The 21,535-nt window shown below is 44.5% G+C and overlaps 1 protein-coding gene across 1 annotated transcript in view; it reads left to right on the top strand.

Moving 5' to 3' along the window:
- Nucleotides 1-21,535, top strand: part of DDX43 (DEAD-box helicase 43) — a 433,112-nt gene that overhangs the window by 254,126 nt on the left and 157,451 nt on the right. The window contains exon 10 of the mRNA XM_077490306.1: nucleotides 7,859-7,959. Coding sequence (XP_077346432.1) covers nucleotides 7,859-7,959 — 101 coding nt within the window. The remainder of the gene's footprint in view (nucleotides 1-7,858; nucleotides 7,960-21,535) is intronic.

Below are 21,535 nucleotides of genomic sequence, written 5' to 3'. Positions count from 1 at the left end.
ATTCGCTAATAATTTTCTTCCCCTCCTAAATCAATTGACTAAAGATCTCAAGGCTTGGGATAAACCTTCGTTTACTTGGTTTGGCAGAGCAGCTATCTTGAAAATGAACGCTCTTCCACGTATGCTCTATCTATTGCAGACAATTCCCATCCACATTCCAATGTCCTTTTTCGACAAATACAGGCGACTCTGCTCTCAATTTTTATGGAGCAAGCGTAAACACAGACTCAGTTTTGAACTACTTTCGCGCCCAAAAAATGTAGGGGGTATAGGCCTTCCGAACCTACACAGATATTATTTCGCAACTCACTTGACGAGGATAGTGGATTGGAATGTACACATAGCCAATAAGGTTTGGGTTTCACTGGAAGCTTCTTTCTCAGATGTGCCTCTTGCCTCTATACCGTGGATTTCCCTAAGCCGTGTCCCCTCCAGCCTGATGCAACACCCTCTTATAGGCCCGACCCTGAGATGCTTTCACCAAGCTTGCACAACATTGAATATCTCCTCTTCTCCAGGCCCCCTAACCCCCCTGAAATCTAACCCTGATTTCCCACCGGGAAGGAGAACTGATTTTCTAGTAGACTGCTGGCCCACGAACCAAATCAGAGCACACCAATTCTTTCACAAGGGCAAACTCCAAACTAGAGCTCAGCTTGTGACTGGGAACGGAGAGGTTCCCATCCCCCCATGGCAGTATCTCATGGCTGCCTCATACCTGCAGAGCATAGATAGAGACCACTGTTGTTCCCGTCCACTTTCCCCTTTTGAACAATTATGTGTCCAAACTTCCCCCCAATCGCGCCTTATCTCATACATACATACTCTACTCTTTGCGAAGTTTAGAGCAAATGATACTCCCGCTTGTGCAAAATGGGAAAGGGACCTGTCTATCTCACTATCGGAAGATCAGTGGGAACGAATATTTACTAACATCCACAAGGGGTCCTCTAATGTGAACACTCAAGAAAATGGTTTTAAGATTCAATCTAGGTGGTACCACACTCCGGAGGTTATACATAAATACAAACCCACTATCCCCGAGTCCTGTTGGAGATGTTCCCAGGATAAGGGAACCCTTTTACAGATTTGGTGGTCCTGCCCTTTGATTCAAACCTTTTGGAAGGAAGTACACCGTCTTTCTGAACAGATTTCTTCTTACGCACTGGAATTTCATCCTGCTTTGTTCCTCTTACACCATTCCAGTTTGCCACATTCTACCTATCATAAATCTCTTGGAATGCATTTGATAAATGCGGCAAAACAATGCATACCTATTCACTGGCAGTCCTCCCGAGTTCCTACCATCAAAGACTTGTTTTCCAGAATCCAAAAAGTAGCTGACATGGAGAAACTCATTGACGTTTCTCATGATACCCCTTCTAAGTTCAGTATGAAATGGGCCTGCTGGTTACATTTCCAGACTACACAAGAATATATATCCCTTATGGCATCCTAATGGAAATCTTCTATCCGAATTCCTTGATTATGTTTTATCTCTCCCTTACCTAACAGCGGGGACAGGCCAGAGGCCCCCCCCCCTCACTCTGCCCATCTCCTCTCCTTATTCTTCCCTCCTCCCTCTGCTCTTCTTTTTCCACTTTTTTTCTTATTCTTATCCTTATTCTATACCCACATCGTTCCTTTCCATTCCTGTCTTTTCCCACCTTACCCTCCCTCCCTCCCCCCCCCTTCCCCCCCCTTCCCCCCCCCCCCCCTTAACCGTCTCCCCCTCTCACCCCCCAACCTTTAACGAGAACTTTAGTATCATTTCTATGCAACTTCCTTACTATGACTTGTATGTTCAGCTTTTCCACAAGCCAATCACTATGCTCTGAAGACCGGGTTCTCCGAGGTTCTCTGAGGTTGATCAAACTTCAACTTTTGCCACTAACGTTTGCTACAGTATAATCAACTTCCTTACGGATAACATTTGAAATCAGCAACCGGTTTCTCACAAAAGTCTACTCCCCTTCGGGGTTATGGTTATCTACTAGTATTATGTTTGTGGAAATGTAATGTGACGCGGAACTATGTATCATGCTGATACTACATGTCATTTATTATCTGTTTTTCTTCTCTGTTCACATTTTGTTTAAAACAATAAAAATATTTGAAACAAAAAAAGATAGTTTCTCTTGGCCACCAAACAGATTCTTCCCCTCCAGTATACCCTTACTCCCGGCTCGCCGGGAGGCCCTAATGGGGGCAGTAAGCGACCTGAGTCGCGGGATGATAGTACCTGTTCCAGAGCCGGAAAGATTCCAGGGGTTCTACTCCAATCTGTTTGTAGTCCCCAAAAAGAAGGGGTACATCCAATCTTGGACCTAAAGGCCCTCAATTACTTTATAAAAGTACAGATGTACTCCATCAAGGGGACTCCCTGGCATCTTTGGACATCCAAGATGCCTTCCCGGACATACCCATATGCCTTCAGCATCAGAAATTTGTGCGATTTGCAGTTGGGGAATCCCAATACCAGTTTTTGGCTCTCCCTTTTGGCTTGGCATCAGGGGCTTATGGTGCCGTATGCCTAGTTCCACACCAGAGTCTTGCAGAAAGATTTTGACGAAATGGGACAAATGTCTGTTATCCCTGGTTTGGCAGATTCAGGTGAGTCAGTCAGTCAGGGACCCCCTGCTTTGGTGGCTGCGATCCCCAACACTTCAGTCCGGGAAGTCGTTCCTACTTCTGCCCCGGACAAGAGATCCTTGGGCAGACGTGTGAGACACGCTGGTGACTCTGTGGGTTCAGTATCGACTGATCTACGCCTTCCCTCCGTTGAAGCTACTTCAACATCTACTTTGCAGAGTGGAGACCGAGGTAATTCTGATTGCCCCAGATTGGCCTCAGTGTCCCTGGTAGGCAGACCTAATGCGCCTGGTGGCGGACGCCCCCTGGCGACTGCCGTTATGAGAGGCCCTTCTGTCTTGAGGTCCGATTCTTTATCCTGCTTTACCATTGCTGTTTTCAACGGCATGGCTATTGAGAGCCAGGTGCTAAGGAACTGGGGCCTATCAAACTCGGTGATTCTAACTGTTGAGAGCACGGAAAATTTTCTTCTTGGAAGATGTATCATCATACCTGGAAGGCCTATATCTCCATGTGTGAGGAGAAAGGATGGCGTCCGCGCTCCTATTCTATAGCCAGGAACCTACTGTTTCTACAGCGAGTAGATCAGAAATTGGCTTTAAGCACCATTAAAGGACAAATATCAGCCTTGGCTGTCTTTTTATTTTTTTATTTTTTATACCCCCCCCCCCCCCCCCCAACGACCCCTGCCGTCTCACTCCTTAGTGAGCACTTTTGTTCAGGGGGTCCGACATGTAGTTCCTCCGGTGCCCCCACCACTACTCCCGTGGGATCTGAACCTAGTGTTGTCGGCGCTTCAGAAACTGCCGTTTTGAGACTATCGGAGAGATTCCTCTGACGCTTTCCCAGAAAGTGGTCTTTCTAGTGGCCATTACATCGGCCAGAAGGGTTTCGGAACTGGCGGCCTTGTCTTGCAAGTTGCCCTATCTGGTTATCCACGAGGATAAAGTGGTGTTGCGTCTGCAATCTTTTCTGTCAAAGGTGGTTTAAGCGTTTCACATCAATGAAGATATTGTGTTACCAACTCTGTGTCCTAAGCCGACACATCCTAAGGAGGTGGCCCTTCATTCCTTGAACGTTGTCCAGGCTCTGAGGGTGTATTTGTCTGCTACGGTTCCCTTTCCTAAGTCATACTCTGTTTCAGTGGCTGGTCCGAAAAAAGGCATGGCGGTCTCATCTGCCACCATTTCCAGGTGTATAAGACAAATTGTAGTACAGGCCTACGCCTTGAAGGGGCAGGTGCCCTCCCTTTCCAGTCACGGCCCATTCCACCAGGGCAGTTGGAACGTCTTTAGGCCTTCCGACATCAAGCATCTGTCTCTCAAGTGTGTAAAGCGGCGACTTGGTCGTCTGTTCACACCTTTACCAAATTCTACAAGGTAAATGTCAGTGCATCGGCTGATGCCTGTTTTGGCCGCAAAGTTTTGCAGGCGGCCGTGTAATTTGCAATTGCACTTAATTATTTCTCTTTTTTTTGACAAACAGTTACCATTAAGTAAATGCACTGTTGCATTGTTACCGCAAGTTCCGAGGTGGTTAGATAAGGTGGTGACTCCCTGATTAAGAGCTCTGTTTTTGTGGGTAAAAATTGTTATACTGTTCCCACATTCTGTTTTTGTGGGTAAGGCTTTATGCTTTTTCCCACATGCCTTTTGTGGGTGAAGTTTTAATGCAGTTTCCCACCCCTCGTTTTGGCACTGCTTGGGGATGTCTCGATGGTCTAAGTAAAGGAGCTGTCAGTCAGTGAACGTAAGAGAAAATAGGATTTTTTGTACTCGCCGTAAAATCCTTTTCTCTGTAGTTCACTGACACAGCACCCTCCCCTCCTATTTTTTACATTATTCTGCTTGTTGATGTACTGAAGCTGCAGTATGCAGGCTGGGGGGTTGTTGCCTAAGGGACCGCCCCTTGGGCAGAGCTAGAAAGTTCTGGTTTTGTTGTACATATTAACATGTTCTGCCTAGTCCTCTCCTGAAGGTGGCGTAACAACCTGATGGCCTAAGTAAAGGAGCTGTGTTGGTAAACTACAGAGAAAAGGATTTTACGGTGAGTAAAAAATCCAGTTTTTTCCTTAGTTTTTATTTTGGCCTGAAACTAGTGATATAACAATGCAAAATGATTTAACTACCTCGATACTGGGCCAATTCTGACACTTCTCATATACATGTGAAAATCTATGTTTCTAGTTAAAAAAAAAAAAAAAAAGTACCGTACTTAGAATCCCAAACATATGTTTTTGTTAAGCAGAGATTCTAGAGAATAAAATGGCGATCGTCACACAGTATTTGCGCAGCAGTCTTTTTCAAATGGAATTTATTACACTTTAACCACTTCAGCTCCAAAAGGTTTTACCTGCTTCCTGACGAGGCCATTTTTTGATATAAGGCACTGCATTGCTTTAACTGGCAATTGTGTGGTCGTGCAACTCTGTACCCGAATAAAATTTCCTTTTTTCTCCCCACAAGTAAAGCTTTCTTCTGGTGATGTTTGATCACCTCTGTGGTTAATTTTTTGCACTGTAAACAAAAAAAACTATTTTGACTAAAAAGCAATATTTTTTACTTTCTGCTATACAACATTCCCCCACAAAAAATATTCTGGTACATATTTTTGTTAAAAAAAATAAAGTCCACAAACAATGGGATATATTTAGGGACATTCAGAATATTGATTCAGTCAAAACATAGAAAGGTTACAGGCAGCACAACAAGATAAATCGAGTGTAACACGTCAGAGATGTAAAATCATTTTAGACAAACATGGTAGTATTAGCGTGAAGGGTTGGTATTCCTGTTAATTGTCGCAGGTGTACCGCCTCCCTGGACACCCCCAATGGGAGCTAGCTGTGCTGAGAGGAGGAACTTAACCACCGATCCCTAGGTGTGAATGTAAGGAGAGGGACAGACATGACCATGTGTCTTTTTCCCTATGATAGGAATCCGTGACTAGGCATCAGTGTTTGTCATTTGCAAACAGGCCACATTTGTGAATCTGAGAGCCACATTGAACACCTTGTATGTTGGGGTCCCGGCGAATGGAGATGGCTAGTGTCTCAATTGCTATTGCAAAGATTAGCGGAGATAAAGGACTGCCTTGTCTGGTGCCTTTGGCTATGTATATTGGTGAGCACTGGGCGCCGGGAGCGTTTTTAAGTTATTACCTTTTTAATTTCTACTGTGTTTTTTTTTTTTTTTTTTTTCTTGTAATTAAAGCTTTTGATCACTTTTATTGCTGTCAAAGGGAATGTAAACATCCCTTTTTGATGGCACTAGCAATTACAGGTACTCTTTATGAAGAGATCGGGGACCTCCATCTCTACTTTAGGCTCCAATGCAGTCGATCAGACACAGATCGGTCCAGTCAGCTGCTTCACTATGCGGCCAGTAAACAAAGAGCCAGAAGTGACAATCTATTCGACACTCACCAGTTAGGATGTCACACAGTGGGAGGAACAGCTTCAGTTCCTCACTGTGAGACCAGACATGGATGCCATGGGTTGCATCACTCCCGGGCTTCTTGATCACTCGGTAACCCCTGGTGATGATGGGGGGGGGGGGGGGGGCCTTTTCGTCACCTGTAAAAGTATTCCAACGGCTGCCCAGGAATTTTTTTTTATTTTTTTTATTTTTTTAATACATGAAAGACAATAGTCAGCTGTAAAAAAAGGCATCGGGATAATGGTTGTAGCCTCAACCATGATTCCATTACAACCACTTCCCTACCAGGACTAGGGCTGAGCTATTTTCTCCAAAAACTCTATATTTGAAATTTTTATGGGCTCCGAAAGGGTGCTGAGAAGCTCTGGGCAGGAGTTTTTGGGCGAGGGCGCGGCTTCGGCCTAGTTTGCAGCATCCGGCCTCGTGGACTAGGCTGGAGCCACGGCCTCGCCCAAAGACTCCTGCCCACAGCTCCTCATTTGCTGAAAATTTGAATTGATCTGACCTCTCAGCTCGATTCAAATATCTTCATCCCCCCCCCCCCCAGCCCTAACCAGGACGTATATATTAAGTGGCTGGTTGGGAGTTGGTTAAAATAATTGTAAAGTATTAGTTTATTATTTTTTATAGAAAAAAAATGGACTTACCTGCTCTGTGCAGTGGCTTTGCACAGAGCAGCCCAGATCCTCCTCCTATCAGGTCTCTTTGGCTCTCCTGGCCCCTCCCTTCTGTTGAGTGCCCCCACAGCAAGCAGCTTTCTATGGGAGAACCAGAGCCAACCCACAGCTCTGTGTGTCCATTCAGACATGTAGCCCTGGTTCAGCCCTGCCCCCTCTCTCTCATGATTGTCTATGACCCATTTCATACTGGAGGCATTTTTTAGGCGCTTTAGTGCTAAAAATAGCACCTGAAAATGCCTCATCTGCAATCCCAATGTGAAATCCAGAGGGCTATCACACTGGGGTGCTGTGCTGGTAGGACATCAAGCAAGCAGGTTCTTTGAGGAGCTTTTGGAGCGGTGTATACACACTGCTCCTAAAGTGCCCCTGCCCATTGAAATCAATGGGCAGCACCTCGGCAGCGGTGCTTTGCGGGTGCTTTTAACCCCTTGTTCGGCTGCTAGCGGGGTTAAAAGCACCCTGCTAACGGCAGAAAAGTGCCTCTAAAACAACGCTAAAGTGCTGCTAGTTTTAGCCCCCCCGTGCTGTCAGTGTGAAAGGGCTCTCTTTTACAGCAGCGGGAACCAATGGCGCTGCTGTTTGTCAGTCGATTAGGAGGGAGAGTCCTGGATGCCCGAGGCACTCGTGGACATTGCTGGAATGAGATGGGGCTCAGGTAAGTATTAGAAGGTCTGAGGGGAGCTGCTGCACACAGGTTTTTTATGCTAATACATAGATGCATTACTGTAAAAACCTTCTGCCTTTACAATCACGTTAAGGTTTGAGCTGTTCGTGATTGTAAAGGCTCATGTTTTTTTTTTTTATTTTTTTTTTTATTTTTTTTATGACAAACATATCATACTTGGCTCCACTGTGCAGTTAATTTTGCACAATGTGGTCCTGATCATCTTCTTCGGGGTCCCCTAGAGACACTATTTGCTCCTCCCCGCATCATATAACCCCCTAGTCAGAAATGTTTTCACCTTAATGTAATAGGATGCATTAAGGTGAAAAAACACAGGGGTTTACGACCCCTTTTAAGTAGATGGATTCCTTGTTTTATGACTTAATTTTGGTCCCAGCCTAGTTTCTGTTTATAGGGTTCGCAATTTAATTGTGGTTCTTGATGTGTGTCTAATACAAGAATGGTAACTATGTCTGTATAAACAGGTTTTGGATGAAGCTGACAGGATGCTAGATATGGGGTTTGAACCCCAGATTATGAAGATACTGATTGACATTCGACCCGACAGACAAACTGTAATGACAAGGTAAATTGTGTTTCAATAACTATTACGGTTTTGCATCCTTGTATGTGTGCCATTGGGTTTATGCATGTAGTACTGTATATTAAATCTTTACGCTAGCTTGTACTATAGAGATGGGTTATCGCAAACAGCTGGATTTGTCGATCACATTGTTACTGAGAAGAGAAGAAACAGTTTGGTATTCGTAAACATTAGTGATGATGTGGATGCTTGCTAGACAGTCAAGTAAATCAGGGAGCTGTTTTACTTGCCAAAAGAGGTTTCAGTCTGCTCAATTCAGATTTACGCAGCTCTACCCCAAAGCATAGCCTTGTCTGACAGGGAAGGGGATCAGATTTCTGTATGCTGCAGTTAGGTAATAAAGGTATTGTCCCTCCACCAGCCTGCGAGGGGCAGTGAAAGGAAAAGCGGTAGATTGATAAGTTAATCTCTTACATTTGTTGTGCTGCTTTTCCCACTGCCAGTTTATGCTCTGCTGTGTGAGGACTGCAGTAGGCTGATACTAGGTGAAATTCACGTACTTGCAGTCGGTGCTTTTTTTTTTTTCTCAGAATAGGTGCAGGAACTCCTCCCTTCCGAGTCAGCCCTTGACTCCACCCCCTACCCACCTATGAACACGTTCCTTGGTTCTACCCCTTACCCACCTCCCAGTACCACCGCTTTTAGAGAATACAGAGCCAAGTAGCATTTTGTGGTGCTAAGTATTTTGTATGGAATTTATTAATAACAAGAAAGACAGACGGTAAAATACACCCAGCAACAATGGACCCCCAACAGCCAGCATCAGTAGACCAACAATTGACTCCCTGCAACATAGGACCCGTCCCCAGCTAAAATAGATCCCCCACCAGCAACAATAGACCTCCCCAGCAACAATAGACCCCCCTGCAAAAGTAGATCCCCTCCAGCAACAATAGATTCTCCAGCAGCCAGCATTAATAGACCCTCCAGCAGCCAGCAACAATTAACCCCCCCCCAAGCAACATAAGACCGACTTCCAGCAACAATAGATTCCCAATGAGCAACACAAGATCTCCCCAGCAATAATAAACCCCCTTCCTCAGCAAAAATAGATCCCTCAATAGACCCTCCAGCACACCTTGCCAATCAGTTCTGGAGGTGCCGAAACTGCGTTCCCCCACGTTCCTGCTGAAAAAAAATCTCTGCTTGCAGTGCTTGTGTTTTATTTGTGATTACAGCACTTCATTAATTGTGTATTATACACAGATTGGACACGACATTGACCACCCACCTAATATTGAGTAGCACCCACTTTTGCTTCCAAAACAGCCCTTACCCGTTCTGTCATGGACTCCCTAGGGTTTCCCAGCAGAGCATGGCCCAAAGCATCTCACTGCCTTTTCCTATAGTGCATCCTGGTACCATCTTTTTCTCAGGTAATCAACTGCATACGCGTGTGACCATGCCACCTTGTTCTCTGTGGTCCAGTTTTGATGTTCATGTGGCCAGTGTAGGTGATTTTCGCTGTGGCTATGGGTCAGCATAGGCATTCTGACAGGTTTGTGGTTACACAGCCCTATACACAACAAACTGTGGTGCACCTTGGTGTTCTGACAGTTTTCTCCTGGAACCAGCATTTGCTTTTTCAGAAATTTGAACTGCAGTATTTCTTCTATTGGATTACACAGTCCAGTCCCCATGTGCATCAACGAGCCTTGGCTACCCATGACCTGTTCACTGAGATTAGCTTCCTTGGGCCACTTTTGGTAGGTCCTGATCACTGCAGACCATCCTAGAAAAGATCTGCAGTTTTATAGGTACTATAACCCAGTCGTCTAGCTAATTCAATATGTCCCTTGTCAAGTCACTCAAATCTTTACGCTTGCCCAAATGTTCTAGTTTCAATACATCAACATCAGGGACAATGTGTGTTCACTTTGTGGCTAATATTTCCCACTCACTTTCAGGTGCCATTATAACAAGATAATCAATGTTGCTTCACTTTACCTTCCAGTGGTCATAATGTTATGACTGATCAGTGTATATCTGGCTGGAGTTTAGCTTTAAAGTAGAATTCCAGGTTTACAATGCCAAGCTGCGCAGACTAGAACTATTCAATTAAAGAACTATATGCTATAATATACTATGGTAGCATTAGCTGCATAACAGTAAGCGATGCTGTGTTCCACAGCAGTATGGGAACTAGATAGTATGGTTGAATGCTTTTGTCATTTAGGAGAAGCTTTCTATTTTTATTAAGAGTACAAATCTAATTGGCCAAGGTGGACAAGCAGGATAACGGCACAATTTGTACCTCTGCCATCAGAGGGAGCCTGGTGTTCTTTGATAAAAAAATACCTCTCCTGAATTGTGGATCTGTATCCACCAATCCTCTAGCTGTAATTTACAAAATATAAATGTTTAGCTAACCAAAATAATTACTGAATTACGCAGTCATAGCAGAAGAGTTTTTAAGCTTGACAAATCTCAGGCCAGGCTGTCAGTGTTGCTGAAACATTACAGTTGGCACCAAGTGTTTTACTGATTTATACTCTAACGTTACAGGTCACCAGGTTGCTTGTCCTCTTCAGAGCTTTTTAATGTGCCATTATTTTAAATCCTGCTTGTTGCATTTTTGGTGTTTTTGCTGGGAACTGCAACTTCCACAGGGAAGATTAGGGATACATAATCCATCAAAAACCCACCACCACAAATGGGGGAAAAAAGATGTACGGGTTTCATAAGGCATTGTTTGTAGGGCCTTATGCACACTTTGCTGAACACAGGTGCATCATCAAGCCCCACTGCTCGAGCCTTTTAAACTAAGTCTAACAGCTGCCCTAAACATACTGCACCTAGCGGTATATATGTTTAGAGCAGTATATAGGCAGGGGCGGATGCCCAGAATGCAAGCAGTGTGCATTCCAGGCATACGTTCAGTATAGCTGTGCCCTGCAGCCACAGCTAACTCGGGCATTGGAGCTTAATTGAGTGCGTGAGGCCTGCAGTGGTCTTTCTGCATTTCTGTGCACTTGCTTGTGTGTTCTGGTTTTCTGGAGACTTTTTCTTTTTTTTTTTTATCGAAATAAGTCTTTATTGTGCCAATAATCATACATCACTGGTTATATTGGGGTAAACATCAGCAGACATGTAAAGAACCAGACAAAATCTGATTATAGCACAGTATAAAAATACATTCTCATGTCTCATAGAAGGAACGAACAGGAGATCCTGACATTAACAACTTATTACTACAAGTCCATGAGCCACTACTCATATGCTAGTGTTGGATAGCCTCTTGTCTGAAAGGCATAGGGAGACAAAGTAGTGCATAATGATACCTAGAAATCTTTTAACAACAATAAGTCATCTATACAGAGTAAGCAGGAGCTAGCCCCCCAACCCAGCACAGAACAGAAGGCCAAGGGGCCCAAAAAAAAATTAGTTTGTCCTCAATCCACCTGTATATAGAGAGGATTCCTCTCTAAGGTCTGCGAGATCCTTCACAAGATATATCCAAAAAAATTAGACATCTATCGAGTGTGAGATTTGCCCTAATACCAATCTTAGACAATGCTGTAGCGCGCCCCCCCCCCCCCCCCTTGAGTATTTACCTCACTCAGGCTTGTAATAGCCAGTACAAGACCAATTGCGTCGGAGCTAGCAATGGGGTTCCCAACCAAGCCTGCCATATAGAGTGAAATTTGCGATTTGCATTTCTATGCAAATTACTCATAGAAATTATGTCAATTACTCCCTGATAAGGATATGATTAACTTGGTCCACCCATTGGTTCTTGGTAGGGGAAAGCCAGAATCTAGGTACCAACTGGGCAATTTAAAGTAGTCTAATCACAGATATGTTAATGGTGTAAATATTTCCTCGTCAATAGCTCCTAACACACAGATTAAGGGGTCCAATGGGACCTCAACCTGAAATACATTAGAGATGGTTTCGGTTATTTCCCCCCAGTACCGGTGTAGTTTGGGGGCAGCGCCAGATTAAATGGATCAGACAGCCTTCCTCCCTATTACATTTAGGGCACAGTGGAGACCCCCTCCTACCCCAGCGATGCAACTAAATGGGTGTATGGTAAGCCCTATGTAGTAGAAATAGGTGGGATAACCTGTGGGACTGTGAGACCAATGTAATTGGACCAGATTGTAAACGCATCTTCCAGGCTTCACCATCTACCTCTCCCAGATCCTGCATCCATCCCCTCCTACATGGAAAAGTTGCCGGATCTTGTAGCTTGGACAGTAACACGGAATTTTTTCTCTATTCCGTAGAAGACATCTAGTATCAAAGGATGGCTTGAGAGGGAAGTTAAGCCCCCCTGAGCTTGTATAGCATATCTTAATTGGAGATATTGGTAAAACTGTTGTTTAGGTAGATTAAATTCCACCTGAAGGTCCATGAAGGATTTCAGCACATTTTGATTATACAGTTGGGAAACATTGCAAATGCGAGCTTGTTGCCATGACTGAAAGTCCTCTAATTTATTTACTTCCGGCAGGTTTGGATTATGCCATAGTGGGGTAATGTCTAGAAAGCCCACTATTCCTAAACTTTAACTACAGTCCATAATTTGTTCAAAAGTATAATAGTGGGAGCTGATTGTGGTAGATTGGGTATACCAGCCTCTAAGCCTTAGCCCACTAATGTAGTCGCCATCGGCTATCTGGTCTGCAACAAGCCGTTTATTGGGTCAGATTCAGTTGATCCACTGCCACTCAGGTGCTGTAGCTGAGAGGCATAGAAATACAACTTTCGATTAGGCACTGCTGCCCCTCACCGATCCTTGCCATACTGCAGTGTGGAGAGACTGATCCTGCATGTGACCTGTGCGTTCTCCCTCCTCAAAAAACCTTTGAAGAAAGAACCACTTGTTTTCAGCTTTTGTTAGAACCATATGTCTAACTATATGCTGGGCTTCTTGCCATGCCCTTTTGGTTTGTTCAGAGTGGGGGAGTCAACAAACGCCGACTCAGCCCTCTCAACCTCGCACAGATTGTTCCCAAGAACCAGTCTTCATCTTAATGGCATTAATAGATTGGCCTCGAAGGACAGCTTTCAGCGTGTCCCAGAAAATACTAGTGACAGCTGAGGGTTTGAGTTTAATTACATATGGAATCCAGGTTGGTAAACAGCGATAACCAGAACGGGTTGATTTTTCCAGTAAGTCCTTTTGACTATACCTGATGTAGTGATTTTGATACACAAGGGAGAATGGTCAGAGACTGTTATTGCCTCATAACTGGAAGAGGACACCAATGGGAGCATAAAGTCATTGCCCAGACCAGGATCGATTCTAGAGAGCCCGCCATATGTGGCCAAGTGGCACGATTAACATTGAACTCCCGGATGTCTAAACCTCCAAACATCCCTTAAGCCCAGCTCAGATAGGAGCTGAGCAAAGGGTTTTGGACCCCTCCCGGTGCACATCAAGTGCGCCCTAGTAGAGTACTTGTCCAGGTCAGCATCTAAGTAATTATTAAAATCCCCTACATGGCATGCCAGGATGATGTGCCAAAAAATTAGCTAAGCGTTTTATAACTTGGACTGAAAAAGGTGGGGGAATCTAAACATTGGCTATAACAGGCGAGACCATCCAGGGTACACAACAAGATATACTGACCGTGTTGGTCAATGAGCGAGGTAGAACATGTAAAGGGCACATTTGTACCCACTAATATACTGATCCCTCTAGAGTACGAGGAGAAGACACAGTGGAACTGCGTGCCAAACACACGGGATGCAAATAGAGATGTCTAGTCAGAAGACATTTGTGTCTCTTGTAAACACACCAAGGAGGAACCCAGACATTTAATCATGTGGGATACAGCTAGCCGCTTCACTCTGTCTCCTATACCCCGCACATTCCAGCTTGTAATTTATGTTTAGTCATGGGGTTTTAACATGAATATATGCATGACGCATAAGATCAAATCAGGCTCAGTAAGTAGATAATTATCCTGTAGATCACTGCAGAGCAAATTAATCAAATAAAGGCACTCAGTCCCACACAATACTGGTCAGTACACAACCGTTGAGATAATACCTGCGGAAGGAAAGATTAGGCAGTTGAGAAACTCTAGGAGCAACGGGGTCCAACTTTGTAATAAAAAGTAACTTTTGTGTCCACGAGGGACTAGCAACTGGGGGGCCAAGTTCCGTAATCATCATTGAAGAGTTGCCAGGCAGCAGGCCTTGTGTCTTGTCCATAGGCCAACTTTGTGTTAAGGTAACTTGTGAGAACAGTTCACCACCTTAGCAGGATCATCATAGGTAAACTGACCCGTCTTCTAATAGGCAATAAAGAGAGTGGAAAAGAACATGCAGGATTGATCAATGTGCTCTTCATCCTCTGACCACCTCATCCCAGATGGAGCGCTTCTCCCTATCCAGCCATTGCATTGCTAGGTTTGGTTTTTCAAAGAAATGCACTTAGTCTCTTGCAATCACGTGTAAGTGGGTAGGATAAAGCATGGCGTAATGCAGTTACAGAGAACGAAGCCTTTTTTTTTCACATCATTGAACTGGGCCCTTTGGTTTTGTACTTTTGAAAAGTCGAGAAACAATGAAATCTTGGAATTGTCCATCACTAAGGCATCCCCCATAGATCTGGCCTTGGACAGGATAACATTGCGATCTTTATAATTCAGTAATTTCACCAGAAAGGCTCTAGGTGGTTTGCCTGGAGGTAGGGGCCTGGTGGGGACACAATGCGCGCGCTCCCCCACAAACATCAGAGAAAATTAATCTTTCCCGAATGTAATTAGCAGCCACTGTTCTATGAATTGTACAGGATTCTTTCCAGTTTCTCAGGGATACCTATGGCCCTAACGTTGTTTCTGCAAAGTCTGTTTTCTAAATCATCAAGGCGTGCAGAATGTTTGGTCACCAGTAACTGCTGGGCTTGAGATTCTCTTTGCAGGGGAGCCCACTCATCCTCCAAAGTACTGATGCGTTTGGACATCGCTACAGCGGGCAGGAAACACAGCAACCGGAGATCCAGAAAGCACCTCAGGGTTCAGGGGCCTCGGAAACAAGCACCGGTGGGCAGTTATCAGGATGATATAGCGGAGATTCGATGGAGCTCACAAGCAATGCGACCAGCTACGTGTGCTGCCAAACCACGCCCTGGTTTTCTGTAGACTTTATTTTTTCTGTGTTCCTTTGTGGCTAGATCTTCGACTCTTAGCTGTGCAGTTCTTGCTGCCACTTTCTGCCAGAAGCGCAAGCTGATAGTTTGCCAAATCAACTGTTGTCCGATTCCCAAAAAAACACATGGGATAGACAGTGGTTAGTATGCCACAGACCCAGAAGAATCTATTTTTCTCTTAAGTTACTAGTGGCTCCATCGCTCTACAGCAAGGTCTAACACTGCTCCAATCCCAAAACTCCAGATTTCTAACAGTTGCACTAAATGCAATCGGACCAGGCTGAATTCACAGCCACCATGCCTTATTCCAGAATCTATAGCCACTAAGGTTACTTTCACACTGGGGCATTGGGGGCGTCAGTGGTAAAGTGCTGATTTTTAGCAGAGCATTCGCCCGATAGCAGCCAAAAAAGGGTTAAAATCACCCGCAAAGCGGCACTTTGCTGACAGTTCAGCACTGCCCATTGATTTAAGTGGGCAGGGGCGCTTTAGGTGCGGTGTATACAGCGCTGCAAAATTCTGCCGTCCCACGAGTGCACCGATCCGATATGAAACCTCGGCTTTCACACTGAAGTGAGAGGAGAGGCTCTTTACAGGCACTATACAGGTACTATTTTTAGCGCTATAGCGCCTGTAAAGCGTTTCAGTGTGAAAGCAACCTAATGGAGTCAGAGGAGGCTAATGGCTGCAAACCTCACCTTCCCCTGAATAAAGTTCATTCTACCAAATCATGGCCTGACACTTACTGTGGCACAAAATCGTGGAAAAGCTGGCTTTCTGCCAGATGTGCTTCAAGATATCGCTCCTTGACTATTTAAGGAAATTACTTCCTCGTGCTCTTGCTGTAGGTATGCCTGGTGTTGCACAGCCCCCATAGACTTAAAAATGCTCTAAAAAGAGGGACTTCTGTAGAAAGCCATTTCCTACTCTGATTCAGGCAAGTTGACCCTTATACAATGACTGGTTAATCTGGGTTATTCCAACTCCTCAACAATTTCAAAGCCTTGTATCCCATGGACACAGAATTTAACAAATTCTAAATGTAAAAAAATTTCCATCCCCTCTGTGGACCTGGCATTCTTGCACTAAATACTGAATCCTCCTTTGCACTAGCAGGCCTTGCCCTACAGCTGACCAGTGTAACCTTAGTGATTGCCCAAAAAATGTCTAACTGGACCAGAGAAATTCATGATGAACTCTCTAAAGATTTGACTCGTCTATCTCATGACTCTGTTAATGTTACCTTGACGCTAATATTTTGTGTGGATGTCGTGGAGAACCTGATTTGTTAGATCTTTTCTATGCATATGAGCACAATCCTATGTCTTTAAACCTCGGTAACCGATCCATAGTGGGAAAGAAACCTTTTGTACATGCTTTATCCTTGGCAAGTCCTTCAATAAATACATTAACCGCTTGCCTACTGGGCACTTTTACCCGCTTCCTGTCCAGGCCAATTTTCAGCTTCCAGTGCAGTTGCATTTTAAATGACAATTGCGCGGTCATGCAGTACTTTTCACACACAAGGCATTCTTCTGATGATTATTCACCACTGTTTTATTTTTTGCTAAACAAAGACCGAAAATTTTGGGGGGAAAACAAAAACATTTTTCATGGTTATAAAATTTTGCAAACGGGTAATTTTTCTCCTTCGCTGATGAGGCAGCACTGTTGGGGCTGCACTGCTAATCAGTACACTGATCAGTGCCGATGTCAACTTTCACACTAGCCGGTTACCAGCTCCCTCCTCTCCTCATGCTGTGACAGAGCATGAGCAAAGGAATGCCGTAACAAGCAAGTGTGTTTACATATATGAAAATGGCTGAATTCTAATGGGGAATTGGAGACATTTCCCACATCCCTAATAAAGCAAAAACTGCAAAACAGGAACCCTCTGGCAGGAATTTAAGACGCAATGAATTCAAAAATTATATATGTAGACAATAGATCTAAAAATATGTTTTAATGGTACAAATTCTAAAAACATAGATACATGGAAAATTTGTATCACAAGTTTTACAAGTTCAATGGTATCTATCCACATGAGATCATAGAAAACCACCTACTTTTACATAACTTTTGTGCAATTGTACAGAGTGAAACTCTACGTGTTTCAAGATTATGCGTAATTTTTCTTCATCATAGCTAATGGTATAAAAGGTTTGATATCTACAATTCAAAAAATACACAGTACAAAATTGTCATGGTTATGCAGTGATCTTCTTGTGTTTACTTACCTTCCCTCATGTCTTCAGACTAGAGGCCAGCCACTTCCACCTGGTGGTTTTTATAACCTCTCCTCTAAGCATGGCTCCACCCCAGGCCCTATATTAACCCGTGCACTGCAGGCCTCAGTGCTGATCAACCATTATGTATTCTTTGTGTGTTAGCTTCCTGGTTCCTGCCGTGTGCTCTGCTACTGGTTTCCGTTACCGACTTTGGCGTGTCTGACTATCCCTGTTTGCCTGTGATCCTGACCTTTTGGCGTGTACCCGACTATCCTTGTCTGCTTGTGGCCCCGACCTTGGCTTTGTCCCTCACCATCCCTATCCTCCTGTTGCCTACTGTGGGTGTGAGCTGGGGGTCGCGACCTGGAGCCAGTTGCAGCCAAGTCCATCCTCACCACTCGAGGCTCTGGTGAACACCTGCTGGCTCTTAGACTCTGCGCCCCAGGGAATCTTGCGCTCTAACCCCAGTGGGATTTGTCCCCCGTCTGCAGCAGTCAGCCGTAGGGTCCACAACCTTGCGGTGCACCCCTGTGCAACTGTCACCTGGGCTCTAGGTGACCTGACAAAAATATATGTATACAATTGTTTTGAAAACAAATTCTTCATTGAAAAGACAGGCACTTAATTAGTTTTAGGAGAAGCAGGTCTACTAGTCAAATACAGTGGGGCAAAAAAGTATTTAGTCAGCCACCAATTGTGCATGTTCTCCCACTTAAAAAGATGAAACCTGTAATTGTCGTCATACCTCAACTATGAGAGACAAAATGTGGAAACAAATTCTGACAATCACATTATCTGATTTGGTAAGAATTTATTTGCAAATTATGGTGGAAAATAAGTATTTTGTCTATCAAAAGTTCATCTCAATACTTTGTTATATATATCCTTTGTTGGCAATGACAGAGGTCAAATGTTTTGTGTAAGTCTTCACAAGGTTGTCGCACACTGTTGCTGGTATGCTGGCCCATTCCTCCATGCAGATCTCCTCTAGAGCAGTGATGTTTTGGGGCTGTCACTGGGCAACACTGACTTTCAGCTCCCTCCAAAGGTTTTCTATGGGGTTGAGATCTGGAGACTGGCTAGGCCACTCCAGGATCTTGAAATGCTTCTTACGAAGCCACTCCTTTGCTGCCCGGGCGGTATGTTTGGGATCATTGTACTGCTGAAAAACCCAGCCACGTTTTATCTTCAATGCCCTTGCTATTGGGAGGAGGTTTGCACTCAAAATCTCACGATACATGGCCCCATTCATTCTTTCATGTACACGGATCAGTCGTCCTGTTCCCTTTGCAGAGAAACAGCCCCAAAGCATGTTGCCACCCCCATGCTTCTCAGTATGTATGGTGTTCTTTGGTAGCAATTCGGCATTCTCTCTCCTCCTCCAAACACGACGAGTTGGTTTCATCTGACATTCTCCCAATCCTCTTCTGGAACATCCAAATGCTTTGCTCTCTAGAAAACCTGAGACAGGCCCGGACATGTACTGGCTTAACCACTTCAGCCCCGGACCAATTGTCAGCCTAACGATCAGAGGTCTTTTTACAATTTCGCACTGCACTGCTTTAACTGGTAATTGCGCAGTCATGCAATGTTGTACCCAAACAAAATGTGCGTCCTTTTCTTCCCACAATTAGAGCTTTCTTTTGATGGTATTTGATTGTCTCTGCGATTTTTATTTTTTGCAATATAAATGGAAAAAGACCGAAAATTTCGAGGAAAAAATATATTTTCTACTTTTTGTTATAAGAAAAATCGAATAAACTCAATTTTAGTCATACATTTAGGGCAAAATTTATTCAGCCACATGTCTTTAGTAAAAAAAATGCCAAGCGTATATTTATTGGTTTGCGCAAAAGTTATAGCGTCTACAAACTAGAGTACATTTTCTGGAATTTACACAGCTTTTAATTTGACTGCCTATCTCATTTCTTGAGGTGCTAAAATGGCAGGGCAGTACAACCCCCCCCCCCCCCCAATGAAACTCCGTTTTGGAAAGTAGACACCCCAAGGAAATTGCTGAGGGGCATGTTGAACCCATTGAATATTTTTTTTTTGTCCCAAGTGATTAATGACACACAAAAAAAAAATTTACAAAAAGTTGTCACTAAATGATATATTGCTCACACATGCCATAGTTATATGTGGAATTGCACCCCAAAATATATTCTGCTGCTTCTCCTGAGTACGGGGATACCACATATGTGGGACTTTTTGGGAGTCTAGCCGCGTACGGGACCCCGAAAACCAATCACTGCCTTCAGGATTTCTAAGGGTGCAAATTTTTGATTTCACTCCTCACTATCTATCAATTTCGAAGGCCATAAAATGCCAAAATGGCACAAAACCCCCCCAAATGACCCCATTTTGGACACCCCAAGCTATTTATAGAGAGGCATGTTGAGTCCATGAAATATTTTATATTTTGCCACAAGTTGCAGGAATATTACAATTTATTTTATTTATTTTTTTGCACAAAGTTGTCACTAAATGATATATTGCTCACACATGCTATGGGCATAAGTGAAATTACACCCCAAAATAAATTCTGCTGCTTCTCCCAAGTACAGGGATACCACATATGGGGGAATTTTTGGGAGCCTAGCCACGTACGGGACCCCGAAAACCAAGTACTGCCTTCTGGATTTAAATATCTACCAAAAAAAACTTAGCGATCGCAGGGATCAGGCCTGACTTGTAAGTGACAGTGATCGATCGATACTGCACTTGGGTGGGCTGGGCGGAGGGGCAAAACGCAGGTGCCAGCAGGTATCTGGGCTGATCCCGCTAACAATGCGTTTTTTTGGAACCCTAAACTGCTGGGGACGCTAGTATAGATCTGATCAGATATTGATCTGTTAAGATTCTATACCACTACGGGAGGTTTATGCTTTGCGCGTGGGTGTTAGCGGTACTGGCACTAACCTAGCGCTGCCTGGGGCGATGCAGACCCTGACCCTAAAACCTAATTGATATCACCCGCCGGGTGATCAGGGGGTTAAACCTTTATTGGGTAATAAATGGTGGGTGTCCTGATGCTATAAAAAGCAAACTAACCAGAGTCAGCCGTAACACCTTTACGGTGATCACTGGTGAAAGGGTTAACTAGGGGCAATCGGGGGGGTTAAAATCTTTATTAGGTAGTATATGGGGGTCCCTGGCGCTATATAAAAACCTGATGGGGAACCTAAATAACTAACTGGCTAACCAGCGTCACCAGTGGCACTTGTATGCTGATCGCTGGTGAAAGGGTTAATTAGGGTCAATCAAGGGGTTAAAACCATTATTGGGTAGTATATGGGGGTACCTAGCACTATAAAAACCTGGCAGTGAACCTAAAAAAAATAACTAGCTACCCAGCGGCACTAGTGACACTAATGCAGCGATCAGAAAAATGATTGCTTAGTAACACTGGCAAAAGGGGGTGAAAGGGTTAACTAGGGGAAATCAGGGGATTAAAACCGTTATTGGGTAGTATATCAGGGTACCTAGCGCTATAAAAACCTGGCGGTGAACCTAAAAAAATAACTAGCTACCGTACTTGGCGGCACCAGTGACACTAATGCAGCGATCAGAAAAACGATCGCTTAGTGACACTGGCAAAAGGGGGTGAAAGGGTTAACTCTAGGGGCAATCAGGGGGTTGAACCTTTATGGGGGGGATAGGGGGCTACCCTGGACCTAACACTAACTGCCCTGACAGTTATTACTGTCACAACTGACACTAAATGCAGTGATCAGTAAATAAATGATAACTGCAATCAGTGACGCGGGGGGGGGGGGGATTTGTGTGCCTATGTGTACCTACATGTCAGTGTAGTGTTGGTGCACACTTTCTCTGTTCTCCTCGCAGTCTGGTCATAAAGACCGCCCGAGGAGAATGACATCACTTCCTCCCTGCCTGTGTTTACTATACACAGCCGGGGAAGCTTCTCATTCGCCAGGAGCGATCGAGAGGGGATGGCCAGAAACTAACGGCCATCCCCTCATCCCGGATCGCTCCTGAAGAGAAACGGACAGCGGCATCCAGCGGGAGGGGGTCCGATCGGACCCCCCACCCGCTGGAAGGCGAGCACGTACATGTACGTGCTTGTGCCTGTCGGTGCCATTGCGCCGACGTACATTGCCATGTGGCGGTCCTTAACTGGTTAAGCAGGGGGACACGTCTGGCACTGCAGGATCTGAGTCCCTGGCGGCGTAGTGTTACTGATGGTAGCCTTTGTTACGTT

Source organism: Lithobates pipiens, unplaced genomic scaffold, assembly GCF_037356315.1.
Source record: "Lithobates pipiens isolate NorthernLeopardFrog02 unplaced genomic scaffold, aLitPip1_a1.2 Scaffold_18, whole genome shotgun sequence".
In the NCBI taxonomy this organism is placed as follows: domain Eukaryota; kingdom Metazoa; phylum Chordata; class Amphibia; order Anura; family Ranidae; genus Lithobates; species Lithobates pipiens.
Note: the sequence above shows the minus strand (reverse complement) of the source record. Positions and strands in the feature narration are given on the sequence as shown.